This window comes from Anabrus simplex, chromosome 2 (genome assembly GCF_040414725.1).
Source record: "Anabrus simplex isolate iqAnaSimp1 chromosome 2, ASM4041472v1, whole genome shotgun sequence".
Lineage (NCBI taxonomy): Eukaryota > Metazoa > Arthropoda > Insecta > Orthoptera > Tettigoniidae > Anabrus > Anabrus simplex.
The window spans coordinates 528,099,180-528,117,051 of record NC_090266.1 but is presented as its reverse complement, the minus strand read 5'-3'; the positions used below and the strand labels follow the sequence as shown (position 1 = coordinate 528,117,051).

General features: G+C 39.3%; 1 protein-coding gene across 4 annotated transcripts in view; it reads left to right on the top strand.

Annotated features, from left to right (window-relative positions):
• Positions 1-17,872, top strand: part of LOC136862909 (tetratricopeptide repeat protein 39B) — a 545,055-nt gene that overhangs the window by 295,050 nt on the left and 232,133 nt on the right. For all 4 annotated transcript variants that reach the window (XM_068226207.1, XM_068226205.1, XM_068226206.1 and 1 more), the window contains one exon: positions 6,339-6,471. In XM_068226207.1, coding sequence (XP_068082308.1) covers positions 6,339-6,471 — 133 coding nt within the window. The remainder of the gene's footprint in view (positions 1-6,338; positions 6,472-17,872) is intronic.

Here is a 17,872-nt window from a genome sequence, read left to right as displayed (position 1 = left end):
TTGTCTCATTTCGTACCATTAGGGGTCGATGACCTAGATGTTAGGTCCCTTTAAACAACAAGCATCAATCATCAATACAACATAGTAATTGCCTTCCCTATGCTGGTGATCTCAGGATCTTTAAGCTGGTAAATAGTGAGTTGGGCTGTAAGTTGGTACAGTGTGACTTAAACATCCTAAGTAACTGGTGTCAAAAGTGGCTAATTGGTTTGGATACTTCAAAATGCAGTGCAATTACATTTTCACGTAAGTTGGAACCAGTGAATTACCCTTACCATTTCTGCAATTTTCAAATGGCTCATGCGTATGAAATAAATGATCTTGTTGTGACATTTTCAAACTGTTAACGGTCTTTCCTTCGAGAAACATTTAGACAAAATTTCTAGGAAAGGGTTTAAATTACTTGGCTTCCTGGAAAGAAATTGCACCGAATTTGTTTCTTTTAGAACTCTGCTAACTTCGTTTAGCAGTCTAATCAGGCCTTCATTAGAATACTGTTCTGAGGTGTAGCTACATTCTCAGCAGCATTAAATACAAAACGTGGAAAGAGTCCAAGGTTCATGAAATGCATCAAGTACAAAGGTTTGGGTGTTTCTCACTCTTCTTCCAATTACAAGACTTTTTGTGAGACTATGAATACGAAGACATTGCACTCACGCCGCAGATTTGCCAATTCCCTTTTTTTTTTTAAGTGTCTGACAAATAGAGTGGATTTCTCAATGTTGTTGGAGTTGATTCCATTACATTTTCCTTGCCACAATACTACCTAGACAAAGGTACAATTTCCATCTTTCTAAAGTGAGAACTGTGACTCGAGCAAACTCATGCCTGCTGTAGGCACTAAAATCACTGAATGAGGTGTGTGAATTAGTGGACCATTTTCACTTAGATCTTGGATTGAAAGTAGATTTAAGATTAATTTTAGATTAGTTGATAATTTTTAGTAAGAAATTTTGGTCCCTCTAAGGTTAGACATGTCCTCTCTGTATAAATATATAAATATGTGTATATAACTGTCTCTAGAGTTAGTTAAATCACAGCAATTATTTAAGGAGATGAATTTTTATTCATTTAAGGTGTTGTAAATATGTGTTTATAAACATGTTTAGATTTAGTTTAAACTTTGTAAATGTTTTAGGAAATTAGTTTTATTTATTTACGGTACATTTGTTGTTTACAATGTTTATTGAAACATCTATAATTGGGTAAATAACCTGTTGATGAGAAATCTATCTATCTAATCTATCAATCTGTCTATATATCTACATGCTTATAGATAACACCATTTGGAAATATTTCATTATTTTCTAGCACATCTACCACAATATTTGCCACTTTTTCAGGATTAGAATCTGGTGATTCATCCATGGTTAATTATACTTTTTTATTTTCAGATTTCTGTCTGATCTTTCATAGTGTATAACACGTGGGGACATACAATTTTCTCAATGTTGATTCATCTAGCATTTCAAAATTTGTGCATTTTTTAAAGAAACTTTTGAATCTCTAGACATTTCAGTTTATCTAAAGGAATATCAGATGTAAGGAACTTTTTGAAAATGGGGAATGTGAAGTGGATGTTTCTTTACTTATAAGAACTTTCCTTGAGGTTGCGTGTGAAGCAGCCATTTTGTGTTTACTACCTGCTAAGTGTTGCAAGACTTGAGTTTGCTGATCCACATTTGCAGATTTCCCACTATTTTGACAGAATACAATTTTTCCATCAGTTGTAAAAATTCTGCTCTTTTCAGCAATGTATTACTGCCAATGAGGATGAACACTTTCTTTCACTATCAGCATTTATGTTGCCAATCACTTTGCTTATGTAGTGGTACTGTATAAGCAGTCTGAGTTTATCAAGGCAGTGCTAGGATCTGAAGATTAAGAACATTAGAGTTGAATGTGTTCCTTCATTTCATTGATCTTTTTGAAGAGATAGCGAGTGAACCAGCACGTAATGTCAAGGTCTACACTGTGCTTCATTTTGTAGGTAAGGGACTCACCTTCGAAGGGAGAGCGAGTGAGCCAGCACGTGCAATATATCTTCCTCTGGTACAGGAATTCATATTGATTGGAGTTAGCAGACACAGACATACAGAGACCATAAAAATGGTTAAATTAATACATTTTTGCACTTTAGTAAAGGTCAAGATGCTATACATTTATGAAAGAAATTAATTCACATTTTGTTTTCATTAATATGTACAGTGTTTGCAATGAGTTTTTCGATTGAATTAAAAAATCAAAATAAAAAATAACGGTTCTTGTATTGATAGCAGAATTATTGAAAATATTTATTTTTATTTACATTAAAATACATTCCCTACTGATGTGTTAGGAGGTAGATTGCATTGCTAATGTAGAATATTATGACTGCTTTCTAACAGGTGTTTGGCAGTGCTCTTTATAATTTACTGCATTCCTTTTGAACCTCTCGGTAGCTACCTTTGATAGGACTTCATAAAAGCTCCTGGCTTCAGAATACTTTGAATAGTGAATAAAACAAGCAATATGCAGTGGCATTTCCTGGGCCAGAAGTTCAGGCGTTGTTATAGATGAAATTAATGGATTAAATATAAGCCCACACATTTTGCCTGTCCCACCTGTTTCTTTTACCAGATTATTGAGATTGTGAAATGAATTAATGTATTAGAAGGGCATGGAGAAAAAAGAGAAAATCTGTAGAGAATTACGATTTTCTTTCAAGGGTGACATATTTACTTCGGCCATTTCAGTCACTTCACCATCGTAAAATTGTATGCACTGTAATAATATAATATTGCAAAACTAAAGTACAGAAAATTAACAAACCACCATTAGCAGCCCTGAAAATGGCTGGGCATGGTCTGCCACTATCAATCACTAACGCTGCCAAGTCGTTGGAAACAGAACCAGTGCCTTGGCAGCATGGAAGACTTGTAGGCAGTTCCAGATGGTGCTGAGATTAACTACAGTATATGGAGCAGAACAACGAATGATAATGACTGAAAAACACACTACAGTATAATGTAACATTATGTTTAAACAAATGAAATAAAAGTTATTTTCTTTCAGTTTTATTTGGGCATTGACATACAACTTACACACCCTGAGAAAACGCCACTGGTGATGTGACAAGTGGCATAATATTCTTGGCTCTGCTGATAAAATCTTGCTTCATTATCTTAAAACGATTGGAGAATCTCCATCTATTTGAGGCTGAGTGAGAGAGACGAGTGTGCTCACTCCAGATATTTAGCATCAGTGCCCCATATCCTGGCCATTGTAGGCCTATTGAATGTTATTGGAAATCTCAAGGAGGAGGAGGAGGAGGAGGAGGAAGAGGAGTTAATATTTCAGCCTAGTAACTTTCAGGATATTCCTTTTGCCATATTTTCATAAAAATGTGAGGCACCATTTCAGTTGTTCTCTGGCATATAAGATCAAAATTTTAGAAATTTGAGAAATATAATTAAAAGTCAATTACAGGAATTGACTTTGCATTAAAGCTTATTCTAGCAAAATGAGCTGTGGACTAGTAAGTACATTAGCTCTAGCTCGGTGATGTTGTTAACTTCTCGCATAAAAGTCGCTTTTCATATCCTGGTAAACGCATGTATGATTTTCAAAATAAAACTTCATCTTTGTAAGGTTCAGGTTTTAATATTTACAGTAATATAAAACTCCAAGCTTGATTGCTTGAACTCTGTACTCTGGGATTGAGGTCTAGAAGGTTTTTTCACAAAATATATTAAATTGATTGATATGAACTTCATATAAGAAGAGATGTTTACCTAGGAGTAGCCTCCTTATTAATGAAAGCTACAGATTATATATCCCTTATCAAAGACAACAACGATATAATTTCTGCATTACTATCTAAAATTATATCCTATAAAATTCAAAGATGGAAAATGTTTCTATCTTAATACGAGGGTTGGAACTTAAATAGTGACAACACTGCTGTGGAGACGCTATGCAACGGAATCTAATATTTCGCAGGATACTATCCTCATTTTTCCGTATTGAAAGTCAGTTAAAGGAGAACAATAAAACTTTGATTTCCACCTATTCAATACTTTAAAAGCAAATATAAAATTAGGATCTTTTCCTTTTTTTATTGCTAAATTACACTGACTGACAGACAGAGCAAATGCAACACCAAGGAGGAGTGGTTCGAAAGGGATGAAAGTTGAGGAAAAAACAGAGTCGGCACGGAAGAATAATTGATGTTTATTTCAAACCGATATGCAGGTTACACAATGCGCACGGCATCGACTCAGTAGGATGTAGGACCACCGCGAGCGGCGATGCACGCAGAAACACGTCGAGGTACAGAGTCAATAAGAGTGCGGATGGTGTCCTGAGGGATGGTTCTCCATTGTCTGTCAACCATTTGCCACAGTTGGTCGTCCGTACGAGGCTGGAGCAGAGTTTGCAAGCGGCGTCCAATGAGATCCCACATGTGTTCGATTGGTGAGAGATCCGGAGAGTATGCTGGCCACGGAAGCATCTGTACACCTCGTAGAGCCTGTTGGGAGATGCGAGCAGTGTGTGGGCGGGCATTATCCTGCTGAAACAGAGCATTGGGCAGCCCCTGAAGGTACGGGAGTGCCACCGGCCGCAGCACATGCTGCACGTAGCGGTGGGCATTTAACGTGCCTTGAATACGCACTAGAGGTGACGTGGAATCATACGCAATAGCGCCCCAAACCATGATGCCACGTTGTCTAGCGGTAGGGCGCTCCACAGTTACTGCCGGATTTGACCTTTCTCCACGCCGACGCCAGACTCGTCTGCGGTGACTATCACTGACAGAACAGAAGCGTGACTCATCGGAGAACACAACGTTCCACCATTCCCTCATCCAAGTCGCTCTAGCCCGGCACCATGCCAGGCGTGCACGTCTATGCTGTGGAGTCAATGGTAGTCTTCTGAGCAGACGCCAGGAGTGCAGGCCTCCTTCAACCAATGGACGGGAAATTGTTCTGGTCGATATTGGAACAGCCAGGGTGTCTTGCACATGCTGAAGAATGGCGGTTGACGTGGCGTGCGGGGCTGCCACCGCTTGGCGGCGGATGCGCCGATCCTCGCGTGCTGACGTCACTCGGGCTGCGCCTGGACCCCTCGCACGTGCCACATGTCCCTGCGCCAACCATCTTCGCCACAGGCGCTGCACCGTGGACACATCCCTATGGGTATCGGCTGCGATTTGACGAAGCGACCAACCTGCCCTTCTCAGCCCGATCACCATACCCCTCGTAAAGTCGTCTGTCTGCTGGAAATGCCTCCGTTGACGGCGGCCTGGCATTCTTAGCTATACACGTGTCCTGTGGCACACGACAACACGTTCTACAATGACTGTCGGCTGAGAAATCACGGTACGAAGTGGGCCATTCGCCAACGCCGTGTCCCATTTATCGTTCGCTATGTGCGCAGCACAGCGGCTCATTTCACATCATGAGCATACCTCAGTGACGTCAGTCTACCCTGCAATTGGCATAAAGTTCTGACCACTCCTTCTTGGTGTTGCATTTGCTCTGTCAGTCAGTGTATTAAAAACATAGGACATGTTTCGTTCAATTTTTGAACATCTTCAGCTATACACATTTTTAATCTAATATTGTCGCTATTATTGTCTAATATTTTCGCTGATAGCACACATTGGTTACATACCTACAGTACCTTACCTCAGAGCAAATAGACTTGCCCTTCCCACATCACCTGCGTGCGCACAAGCAAGAGAAACACAGTCACGTGTGAGCTAGCAGTCTATCGTAACGTTGTCACAACGGAGTTGGATCAAAATTGAATGTGCCAGAGGTCGTACAGCACGACAGTGTCATCAAGGTCTTCAAGAGGCTTGCGGGGAATCTGCATTGCTTTACAGAACAGTGACACGTTGGGTAAAAGCCTCAACGATGGTCGGCAAACTGTGGCAGACATTCATCGGGCAGGTCGTCCTACGAGTGAAGAAGAAGTGCATGCTCTTGCCGCGTTACTGGACAGTGATCGAAACGAGACGATTCCTGAGCATTCGCTTCAGAACTGTTGCAGTGATTCGACAGGCGGTAGACCACTCCATTCGCACCATCAACAGAGCTGAAGGTATACTACGACTTCACATCGCTGGCAATGGGTTATACACAATGCTGGTGACTACATTGAAGGACAGTAAAGGTTGCTAACAGTAACCCTTTTATATCTGTTGTAATGAATAGTTGCCACTATTTGAGTTCCAACCTTTGTATTATGTTTTTTTTTTTTTTTCATTGGCGTCCTACTTTACTATTGATGTCTTCTTTCATTTCTCTATGTTTCCAAGGAATTTTTACATTTTCTTTCTTTTTTTTTAACAGAGGAAATTCATGCAGAGTTGTGTTATGCTGAAGCCTTACTGCTCAAGTCAATGCTGACATTTGTGGAGGATGAAACTCTAGTTAGTTTCATTAAAGCTGGCTTAAAGATACGCTCATGCTTCAATTCATATAAGTAAGTAGCTTCTCTTGACACACAAAATTACAGGAAAACTGAATATTTATATGAATTCATATATTTGTGGTTTGTCTCCTTGGAAGATTCTTTCTGTAGAGGTGTTAGGATATGCTAAATTTTTTTTTTTAAAGATTTGTTGATTTAAAATTCAAAAGTGATGTTTTTAATTATTTTTTTGTAAAAAAGGTGTTATAATTTGGATAGCAATTAAGTTTGTACAATAGATGCATTTAAAAACATATAAGATCAATAAAATATAAAAAGAAAAAAGAATATCAAGTAAACCGTTAAACATGCCTATGGAAGTATGAGAAAATACTTAAAAGGAAGGCACAATTTTATTTTACATTCACCTCCATGCAGCATCTCAAAATGTATTTTAATTGAATACGAATTACCTTTTTCAGTTTTATTCAAATACTACAGTGAAATCATTGAAAGTAAGTCATGGTCAGTGTCTCGGCATTTGCAGTTGTCAGTTGTCACCTCCTGTCACTTACTATGAGACTGTATTTTGAAAATAACCTTTCAGAATCAACATTTGAATGTGAATACCATACACATTTTAATGTAGCAGTTGTAGTCTTGATGTGCAAGCCTTAATCCCATGAGGATCTCTGGAATATTCACATAATCTTCTTGACGAAGTTGGCTCTTGATGGCAGCCAGGTAAATGCTGTGAGTCTCTAAAAACTGTTGACACTCCATCCTCTTATCAAATGGGGCATTCTTCTTAAACTGGAGCAGTTCTGTTGGAGATATGTTCTTAAGTGCATGTTGAGGAGATCAAACAATAATCCAATGGCTTCTACAGTCTTCTTGGCCAGATCCATAGTCCTAGACTTTTACTCGAGCTTGGACTTAACCATTATCTGCATTGTTTGAGGAAGCTTTTCCAATTTCTGGAGGATTGTCTGGTTGAATACTCCACCATCGCATAATAGCTTGAGCTATACCTCAAGGTCATCTATATTCCCAGCGAGTACATGAATGGTTGGGTATGTAGATCCCTCCAAGAAATTAAGCAAGTTTATAAGAGAAGCATCAACAACAGAAACATACACTGCTTGTAATTTTATCATTTGTATTTCTGTTGTTGATGCTTGTTGGAAAAGTTTGAATCTTTCAATGATTTGAAAAATGCCACAATATTGTCCACATGTGTGGCTATGTACATTACAGTCTTAACTCTTTGGGCTCCAGACAATAACATACCTTGTTCTATGCCAGTTCCAAGTTTATTTTTACAGAACAGTACTTTCGGTCATACATACACAATAATTAATAAAATTACACATTCCTCAATGAGAGGAGTATTTGGAATACAAGTATCTATTTAAATAACTTCAGGGTGTGATATTTTTCAAAATAGTCCCTTGGGTAAAGTCCTGGGTTCCTAGACCAAGTTTTACAAAAGAAAACAGTTTCCCATTTGCCCCCTTTCACCTTTTTATTACTGCACACAGCACAGTCCTTACATGATCCCCGTTCATTCTTTGCAATGGTTGGCGGATGATACGTGATCGCAATTTGCCTTGTTGATGTTCCGAATGTCACTAATGAGTTCCACTAACAGCATCTTCCTATAGCGAAGATGAGGATTAAGTTGTTGTTTCTTGCACTTGGTTGTACAGAATAAAACTGTTCTCAACAGCAACTTCTAGAATCCCAAAAATATAATAATGCCACCACTTGTATGATTTTCTCATGAAAATAGTTGGAGATGACCATTGGCTTCTCAAATTCCCCTAGATGCTCTTGTTACCAGGTTAGTGGAAGGGTTATGGAAAGTACTTACCATAAAAACAGTCTTTTTGTCCTTCCGGGCCAAAAACATCACATCCTTTTCTGAATTCCGATATACCGGGCGAGTTGGCCATGCGGTCAGGGGCACGCGGCTGTGAGTTTGCATCCGGGAGATAGTGGGTTCGAATCCCACTGTCGGCAGCCCTGAAGATGGTTTTCCGTGGTTTTCCATTTTCACACCAGGCAAATGCTGGGGCTGTACCTTAATTAAGGCCATGGCAGCTTTCTTCCTACTCCTAGCCCTTTCCTATCCCATTGTCGCCGTAAGACCTATCTGTGTCGGTGCGACTTAAAGCAAAAAAAATGCATTGTATCAAAATTGTGAAAGCTATGTTAGAACCAAAGTGGGTTAAACTGAATGGTTCAGAGTTGAGACAGGCTTAAGACAGGGAAGTGTATTGTCTTCCTTACTCTTCATTATTATCATGGATAGAATTTTACATAATGTCAAGGAGAAGATGATGGGCAAGCAAGTAAAGTCTATGCTCTTTGCTGATGATATTATAGTTTGGGGAGATAATGAAGAGGAAGTACAGACACAAGTTGATTTATGGAATGAGGAGATAAGAAATTTTGGAATGAAGATTAGTACTGCGAAGAGCAGGACTTTGATCATGACAAGAGGTAACAGAAAATCCAGGGGAGTGATGAAAATAGGAAATGAAACTCTTGAAGGAGTGAATAATTTTAAATATTTGGTCAGCATGATGTCACAAGATGGAAATTTGGATGGAGAAATTGATTTAAGAATACGGCAGTCTGCAAGTTTGTACCAGTGTGTGAGAGACATTGTATGGAACAAAGATGTGCTAATGAAGTGCAAGAAGGTTTTATACTCATCCTATTATAAATCTATACTGACCTATGCTTCAGCAGCCTGGACGTTGACGAAGCGGAACCAAAGTAAAATATAGCAGCTTAAATGGGCTTATTGAGGAACATACAGGGAAAGACAAGACGAGATAGAATACAAAATGAGGAAATAAGAAGAAATGTTGGAGTGTGTAGACTTCAAGAAGAGATTGATATAGCAAAGTTAAAATGGTTTGGACACTTGATGAGAATGCCAGGAGAGAGAATACCAAAGAGAACATTCATGGATACAGAGACTGCAAAGAGGCCTAGGGGACAGAGTAGAATGAGATGGAGGAGCTCTGTTGTGGACTGTATTGCAAATAGAGGAGTCGATAGCAATAAAGTACTAGAAGAGAAGTGGTGGAAAGATCGAGTAAGGTGGAGGGCTTTGGTACACTACCTTACACAGAGAGAATGTGGAAAAGGGAATGGTTGAAGAAGAGAAGAGAAGAAGAACGTCCCCCATAAGAATCATGATAACTCGATCCTGAAAGGCTTGTGACTCACTTCAGGCATATTTTCTGCCTTTTGCTGCATATTATATAGTTGAAAACTGTTCACTAAAGATACCAGCTTTTTCCCTGTATTAGCTGTGAGCTTGCATTCGTGGGGTATGAGTTTGAACCCCACTCACGGCAGCCTTGAAGATAGTTTTCCACGGTTTCCCATTTTCACACCAGGTAAATGCTGGGGCTGTACCTAAATTAAGGCCATGGCCACTTCCTTCCCAATCCTAGCCCTTTCTTATCCCATCATCTCCATAAGACTTATCTGTGTCGGTGTGATGTAAAGGAAGTTGTTTCTTTCCTTTATTAGGAGGCATGTACGAAGGTCAATCAAATATAAACAGGATTTTTGTTCCTGAACATCAACAGTCAGTAGGATTGGCCCCACGTTTCTGCTATGCTTAGGCGGGACCGTTAGGAGTGGGGAGAGCATGCTGTTGATTATTTCCCGCCGTTTCATCAGTAACGCTCACAATGTCGGTGCAACAGGTGCACCCCTCCACTGCGCAATGCATAATTATAAAATTTCTTGCTCATGAAGGAGTTACAGTGGCGGAAATTTTCCAGAGATTGACTGCACAGTTCGGTGATCAAACATTACCAAGGACGCATGTGTTTGCCTGGCATGAAAAGTTCAAGGAAGAACGAGAACGTGTGGAAAATCAGCAACATGATCGCCGTCCTCGGACCAGCATTACAGACGAAAACATTTGTGTGGTTAAAGACATTATTGATGATGATCGGTGGGAAAGCATATCAGAAATTGCAGAAGAAGTCGGAATCAGTTATGGGAGCTGTCAAGCAATCATCATAAATGACGTACAGTTCTGCAAAGTGTGTTCCAGATGGGTTCCTCGCCTTTTGTCCGAAAATCTGAAGTTGGGACGTTTGGAGGTCTGTCAGAGGCTTACAGCAAGGTTTGCGGAAGAAAGTGATGCATTTTTGAGTCAGATCATCACCTGCGACGAAACATGGGCCCACCACTATACTCCCGAATCCAAACAAACCAGTAAGGAATGGCAGAGAAAAGGGGAGGCAGCACCAGTGAAAGCCAAAAATCGACTGTCAGCTGGCAAGGTTCTTGCAACCGTTTTCTTTGATCGGCAAGGCATTTTGCTGATTGATTTTTCTGCATGAGCGACGCACAATCAATGCTGCTTACTACTGCGAGCTGTTGAACAAGGCAAGGGTTGCATATCGCTGCAAAAGTCGAGATCAACCGATTCTGCAGGTCATCCTCCTCCACGACAATGCTTGGCCCCATACTGCTGCTCTAACTGTCTCCAAGCTACAGGAAATGCACTGGACTACAGTTGATCATCCTCCTTACAGCCTGAAATTATTGCCCTGTGATTTCTATTTGTTTGGACCACTTAAAGAAGCTCTAGGAGGGCAATGATTTGAAGATGACGAGAGTGCGGAAGACTTCGTGCACAACTGGCTGGTGACACGACCCTGTTCTTTTTACGATGAAGGCATCAAAAAGCTGCCCATACGCTGGGACTTATGCATTTCCAAAGCAGGAAACTATGTGGGAAAATAAATTGTAATTGCCTTGTGTTTTTCAATAAATGAATTTAAATAAAAAATAAAATCCTCTTTATATTCGATCCCCCCCTCGTATTCCATAGCACTGTTGTGAGAATATTTTGAAAAAATCGCAGTCACCTTCTTCATTTATAACCCACTACATTATCGTTTTCACCACTGTCTTCACCTTCAATTTCCTCCTCCTCACTCAAAAAATTGTTCTCAGATTTGGGAAAACTAATATCACTTTCATAATCTGTCAAAAAAATGAATCTTTAATATCGCCATTGTCAAACAACCATCTGCAGATATCATCAGTTTCCACGCTGCAGCTGGTAGGATGCCATGTTGATAACAAATATAATCACAACAGCGACAAACAATCTACAAAGAATAAGCAACTCAGTTAAAGAAAATAACAGTAGAAGGCTGCAAGGAACAGAGAAATGTCCAGGCCAATACTGAGTAAAGCTTGGCACCATTTTTAATTTCATCATACGAAATATATAACCTTAAAGGTTGTGTGGGCTAGGTCTGACATAGGACCTAGTGTAAAATTGTACCCCAAAGAGTTCAGGTTCCAACATGAGAAGCGAAAAATACATCAGTTCACAGCCATTGCCTTGCTGACTGACATTCCCCCAGACCAGCTGCAGGAGATCCCTCCTTGCTGCTTTGCACGAAATTAGAATTGTGAACACGTATTTCAGTTCTTGCAGCCCATTTATAGCAGGTCCGGGAGAAGATGGAGCAGGGATCACCAATAACAAGGTAGTTGCATGGTACTGGGCAAATAAGGAAGTGTGATGACGTAGCAGTCACCTGTTGCAGTGGTGACAACACAGTCGTAAAGATAGTTTGAACATTTTTAAAGTTATTGTTCACTTGAATAGTTTGACAAGAGCTAACTTGTGTGAGGCTCAGTATTTTGTATGCTTAAAATAAAATAACAGTTAGTAAATTATTGAAGATGAAAAATAGATGAAGATTTTGGTGGCAATAGAATTCCCTATGGGAATCAACATCTATATCAGATGGTCCAATATGTCAAATGGCAAGTGCAGTAAGTGATCATTACAAGGTTGTCCATCAGGAAAACACCTCTGATGCTTCTATCTGATCTAAGCGTATGTACCAATGCTTTTTGCTCTGTATGTGGCTGCTATGCTTTGTTATACATCATGTACCAATACCTCTGGCATTGATTTAAGGTATCACATTGATGGAAGTCTCTTCAACTTGACGAGACTTTGTTCGTGTTGCTTAACTCTTGTGACCAGGATAACTGAGGTGTAGTATGATGACACTGTATCACCTCCTCTTACACCTGAGGAGTTGCAGCAGTCAGTGAATAGTTTTGAGAGTGCATATAATCAGTATGGCCTCACCATCAATGCACAAAAAAGCAAAATTTTGAGCCTTGCAAAGTTCAATGTCTCTGTCTAAATATGACTCTGAAACAATTAGAACACTTTTCATACCTTAGGAGCATCTTGTCTGAATGATGCATCTCAGAAGAGGATGTGGAAAACAGGCTCCGTTCTGCTCATTTAGCATTTGGTTGGCTATCCGGTCAGATCTTTGTGAGGGCCAATGACCTTAGATGTTAGGCCCCTTTAAACAACAAGCGTCACCATAATAATCAGATCTTTGGGAATAATGACCTAACAGTTCATACCAAACTCATGGTGTATAAAGCAGTCAACATCACGTTACTCTGTGGATGTGGAAACTGGATCATATACTGCCTTAACATCAAGAAAGGGAGTGTCCTCGTCTACAAAAACTTTGTTCCATCTTTATCAAATGGAAGAATCATGTCTCTAATCTTGCTGTTGTTGAGAAAGCATGCATAAACAGTGTAGAAGCCTCTATCATGGGCTCTGGTGGACTGGGCATGTATGCCATTTGAGCAACTCCTGTATAGTAAACTTTCCTTAGGCACAAGACCCTGTGTTGCCCTTTGCAAGCATTATAAAAACCAGCTTAAACCATGAAGGCCATGAACGTCAACCCACAAACCTAAGACACACTTGCCAAGGATTGCTCGCTTTGGTGCCGAACCACCTCTGCTGCTGTTGAACTGTTTGAGCAAGAGCACCACAGTCATGAAGAGGCTAAACAACAGATATACATATATACATACTCTGTCAAATGTTTTGTGCTAGAATTGGCTTGTTCAGTCATCAGAAGTACAAACACAAACAACATTGAGTGCTAGTGAATTGTATGCAGGAAAAATTGTATGCTTGGAAACGAGTAACAGCGGACGATTAATCATGATACATGAAATTAAGATGGCATCAGCATGCATGTAAATTACACCGTAAAATAAATATCTCTCCAGAATGACAGGTAACAAGAGCAGAATGATAGAGCAGTAAATTATCAAGTAAGAATACATCAAAAGTATACACATAGTAGTAGAAGAAGAAGAAATAGTCCTGTTACCATATTGGCCACGAAGAAAATAAAAAATAAAATCCTGACTGTTGAATATCTGGATGTTCTAGGTTTGGAGATGAGGAAAAGAGAAGTGCAGTTAGTGAAAACTGCTTGATACTAAGGTTTCATTGTCACCAGCTTAGGACCAAAATAGTGTATCTACAAAAATAGCCAAAATGGTGTATTTCATGGGTTTTCTTAGTTAGAATGAAACATATTTACTGCCAAAATAGCATAAGTGCAATTTGAATATTTTTTAAAATAAGCCTCCAGCGTAACTAACTTGCACAAAATATTGTTAATGCCTAAAAATCGTAAGCTAACCCTCTTGAAGCCAAGAGCCGATCTGGTCGGCCTCTCCCCATCAGCTGGAAGAGGCCAGAGCTCCCTCTCCACTCTACTACTGTAAAGTGCCAGGCCGTTTTCAGTGGAAATACATGTATTTTAAAATTCCCGTATATCTACCGGTGTATAGCAAATACCGGCATGAAATTTTCTACATATCGACTACGTAGAATAAGAAACTGGTTTGGAGTGATATAAGGAGTCAAAGACGTTTTATTGTTGATTTATAATTGTCGATAACGTTTATTTCTAGGGAGAGAAAAATATTTTTGCACTTTCTCTCTGAATATCTACTTTGAAAAAATAATTTACGATACAAAAGAATATACGCAATTATGTATAATGTATTTCTAAATACAATTCTATAGAATAACTAATTGGAACGAGAAAAAGAAAAACTTAAAAAATAAAAATTCAAACATATGTCACTAATAAAAACAAGACAATTTTACTCACCGATAAAATTCGCGTGTATGTATCGATGTTTGGCAAATACTGACAACAAATTTTCTACGTGCGGACAGCACAGTATTAAAATAATTCTGAATTATTAAATAAGTAAAAAACAGTAGTTGATATTACAGTTTTTTGTTTTCAGAAAAAATAGTTTCTCGTTTTCGGTTGTAGTATATATTAGAAAAATAATTTTACAATACAACAAAATTTACGAAATTAAGAAATGTATGGCACTAAAGCCGTGTTTTGCTTTGACCTACTAAGCGACCGCTGCTCAGTTCGGTACCTGCAGTTTACGAGGTGAATCATGGTCAGTGAGACGGATCCTCTCAGTAATTATTCTTGATTTTCCAGACCGGGGTCGCCCTCTCACCCTCAGATATCTCCTCAGTTGCAATCACTTAGGGTTACTTAGATTGAGTGAACCTCGAACCAATCCTCAGGACCAGGCGAAAATTCTTGACCTGGGCGGGAATCGAACCCATGACCTCCGGGTGAGAGGCAGGCACGCTACACTTGGCCCGCGGAGACCGGCATTTAGGTAATGATAGAGGACTATATGTGACTATTAGGTTTAGCAGAGATTAAGTGAAAAGTAAATTGAAGTGTGATATGGGCGGAGAATCAGACGGTAGGGAATGTTTAGGTCCAAGAACTTCCTTGAAGGAGACAGGAGGTTGAAGAATGTTGTCGGGTTTCAGTGGGACAAATTTCCACAAAATGTTCTCCAGAGACATCATCATATTCGTTATCACTAGTTTCATCTACCACCATATTCAGAGTAGCTTTAGTGCTGTTAGACACAATTAAATGTCTGTTCTTTAGCGGCAGTGATTCCGCGGACGTGTTCGGTATAATTTCGTTGCTACTCTCTGAACTAAATTCTCTATCGCTATACGATAAATTATCCGCGTTAACTTCGCACTGTTCAAAATACTGCATTAATTTATTGTCATCAATACCTGCTGAAAAATTATCACGTGAACAACATGCCATTTTCCTGTCACAAATCCATTCACTGCAAGGAGCAATCGCTTACTGACCGGTTAGCGGTACTTGTAAACACAGGAAACGACTCTTGTGAAAGGTATAACACCCTCTTAGAACTGCCAAAGCAAGGCTAGGCACACAATAACTTGTAGCCCCTTTACTACAGGTTGTAACAAAAGTATGCACGTCACTATAGGTTGCCTCAAAATTATGTATATCACAGAATTTAAACCGGCCAATGTAATCGGCTATGGCAACTTCCGACTGGATTGTTAACGGCCGACCAGATCGGCTCTGGCAATTTAAAGGGCGGATGCTCGCACTACCGCCTGGCACCAAGAGAGTTAAGATACGTTGCTTTGCTGCTAAGGGATATGAGAAAATTTTAGAGCAGTATTAGCGTGTGTAGATGCGGTACTTTGGTTCTAACTGAATTATTGGTGTGCACTAAATGGTTATTATGCTTGCCAAATTTTTCCTGCTACAATAATGCTGTAATTTCAACCCTTTACCATTCTTCATTTATGGTCAGCTACCCGGCTGGAATTACCATGTTTTATAGCAGGGGCATTTAAATCCCAATAGATACAGAAGTATAATTGTCATCCTTTAAAGAAAACAACACAGTAGTCAAACAAATAAATATATAAATGTAACTTTTTTGCATTTTTTTTCTAAATGATCAGTCGTTATATATTATTTGGTACTCACCCTAATTTTGAATCAAAATACTGCCCAAGTTTCCTATACCATTTCAGTGTCATTGCCTGCCCTTATATCGTCAGCATAATGTTTTGCCAGGTAGTATCAACGGTGCCAGTTTTTCTTTGTGTGACATAAAATTCTCATCCCACAAGTAATTGAAAAAATATTTTGAACTCCCAGAAGGTAAATCATGATTTGAACCAGCATTGTTTTCTCATATTTCCAGTTCGTTAGAAAGATAATTGCAATATTACTAGTAACATTTCTCTGCAGCTCTGTCCCTCGGTCTTCACACAATATTTGTTCACGTGTTCGTGATTCTCGGATTCATTATCACTACTACATTCATCAGAATGTTATTCTGAACCTGTAGATAGTAAATACTATCTCCACTAATTTCTAACGTACTCCAATTTTGCATTATTTCAAACATTGCGACACTTCTCCACGATAAGCAGACGACATGATAACAGCTCGATTATAAATAATCTCTAACTGGAATGCATTGTTTAACAACTAGGTCTACTTGTGAAATACACACGGGTAAGGCTGTCAACAAGATGCTGACAGCTTGCTAAATTGTGGGAATTCGTAATGCACCGTGGTTTCACGAGACTCTTTAACATTTCTGTCAACACACTTCTAATGACTGGGTGTGAAAAGGTGCTTTGGAGCGTTCAGCACGACAGGGGAGTCATGCTCTGGAGCACTAGGAATGGCATAAAGTCTCTTTCTGTTCTGGGTGTGTTCGCTATGTGATTTTAAATAATTGCGATGTATTTAAGCTGTACTGAGAGGATTATGGTTGCATTGAATCTGCCAGGTAAGAAAATACCCTGTTCTTTGGACCTAGGTCCTTGCATACTGGGTTTCCATAATCGAGATAAGAAAGGTGAAGTCAGTGATCTTGGATGTTCATGAATGCTGTCACTAAATTATAAAACATACACTATTCCAAGAGGCTATACCTGTACTAAAAATATTGTATCATTTTTCCAGATCCGCCTTTCACGATTCCTATGCCTATGGATAGCAGAGGAGAGACTGGAAGTGTTGCAGAATCAGAACTTAATTCCGAACAGGAGAAAACTTTGACTGAACTCAACACCGTTTTTGGCACAAAAAAGATCACCCTTTTGAAGATGTGCAACAAAATTCATGTGTTACGGTTAGGTCTACAATAAGTGCTACCAAATACAAAACATTACCAGATCAAGTAAAACAATGCCATAAAGGGAGGGAAATCACAGCTGAAGAAGGGATTAGTATTGATTCGGGTGACAAAAGTGATGATGCAACATCAGAAACTTTAGAAGACGCGTTTGTGCCATCATCCTCTCATGGTGTTACAACAGATGATGAAATTTATGATATGGAAGACCATACTATTAAGAGGAAAAGAAAAATCAGTACTGATCTTGCATTGGCCGCTAGGAATTGTGATACAATTAGCGCACACGGAAATGTACATTGGATTAAGGAACAGACTATTACTGCAGAAAGTCATGGCAGCAATACTACTGTGAAAAGGACGAGAAGAAAATTCGTTCAGCCAACTGAGTGGAAGACGAACAAACGAAAAATGAGCAGGCAAAGTGGACAGCCCTATAAAAGTGATGGGAACATTCTGAAACCAGGTAGGTTCTTAAAATAAAAAGGCTGTTCGAGTTGCCCTAGAAGGTGTACAAGTAACTTTGATGAAGAAAGTGGACAAAGAATATTCTCCTCATTTTGGAAGTTATTGGATGTGCATAAGCAAC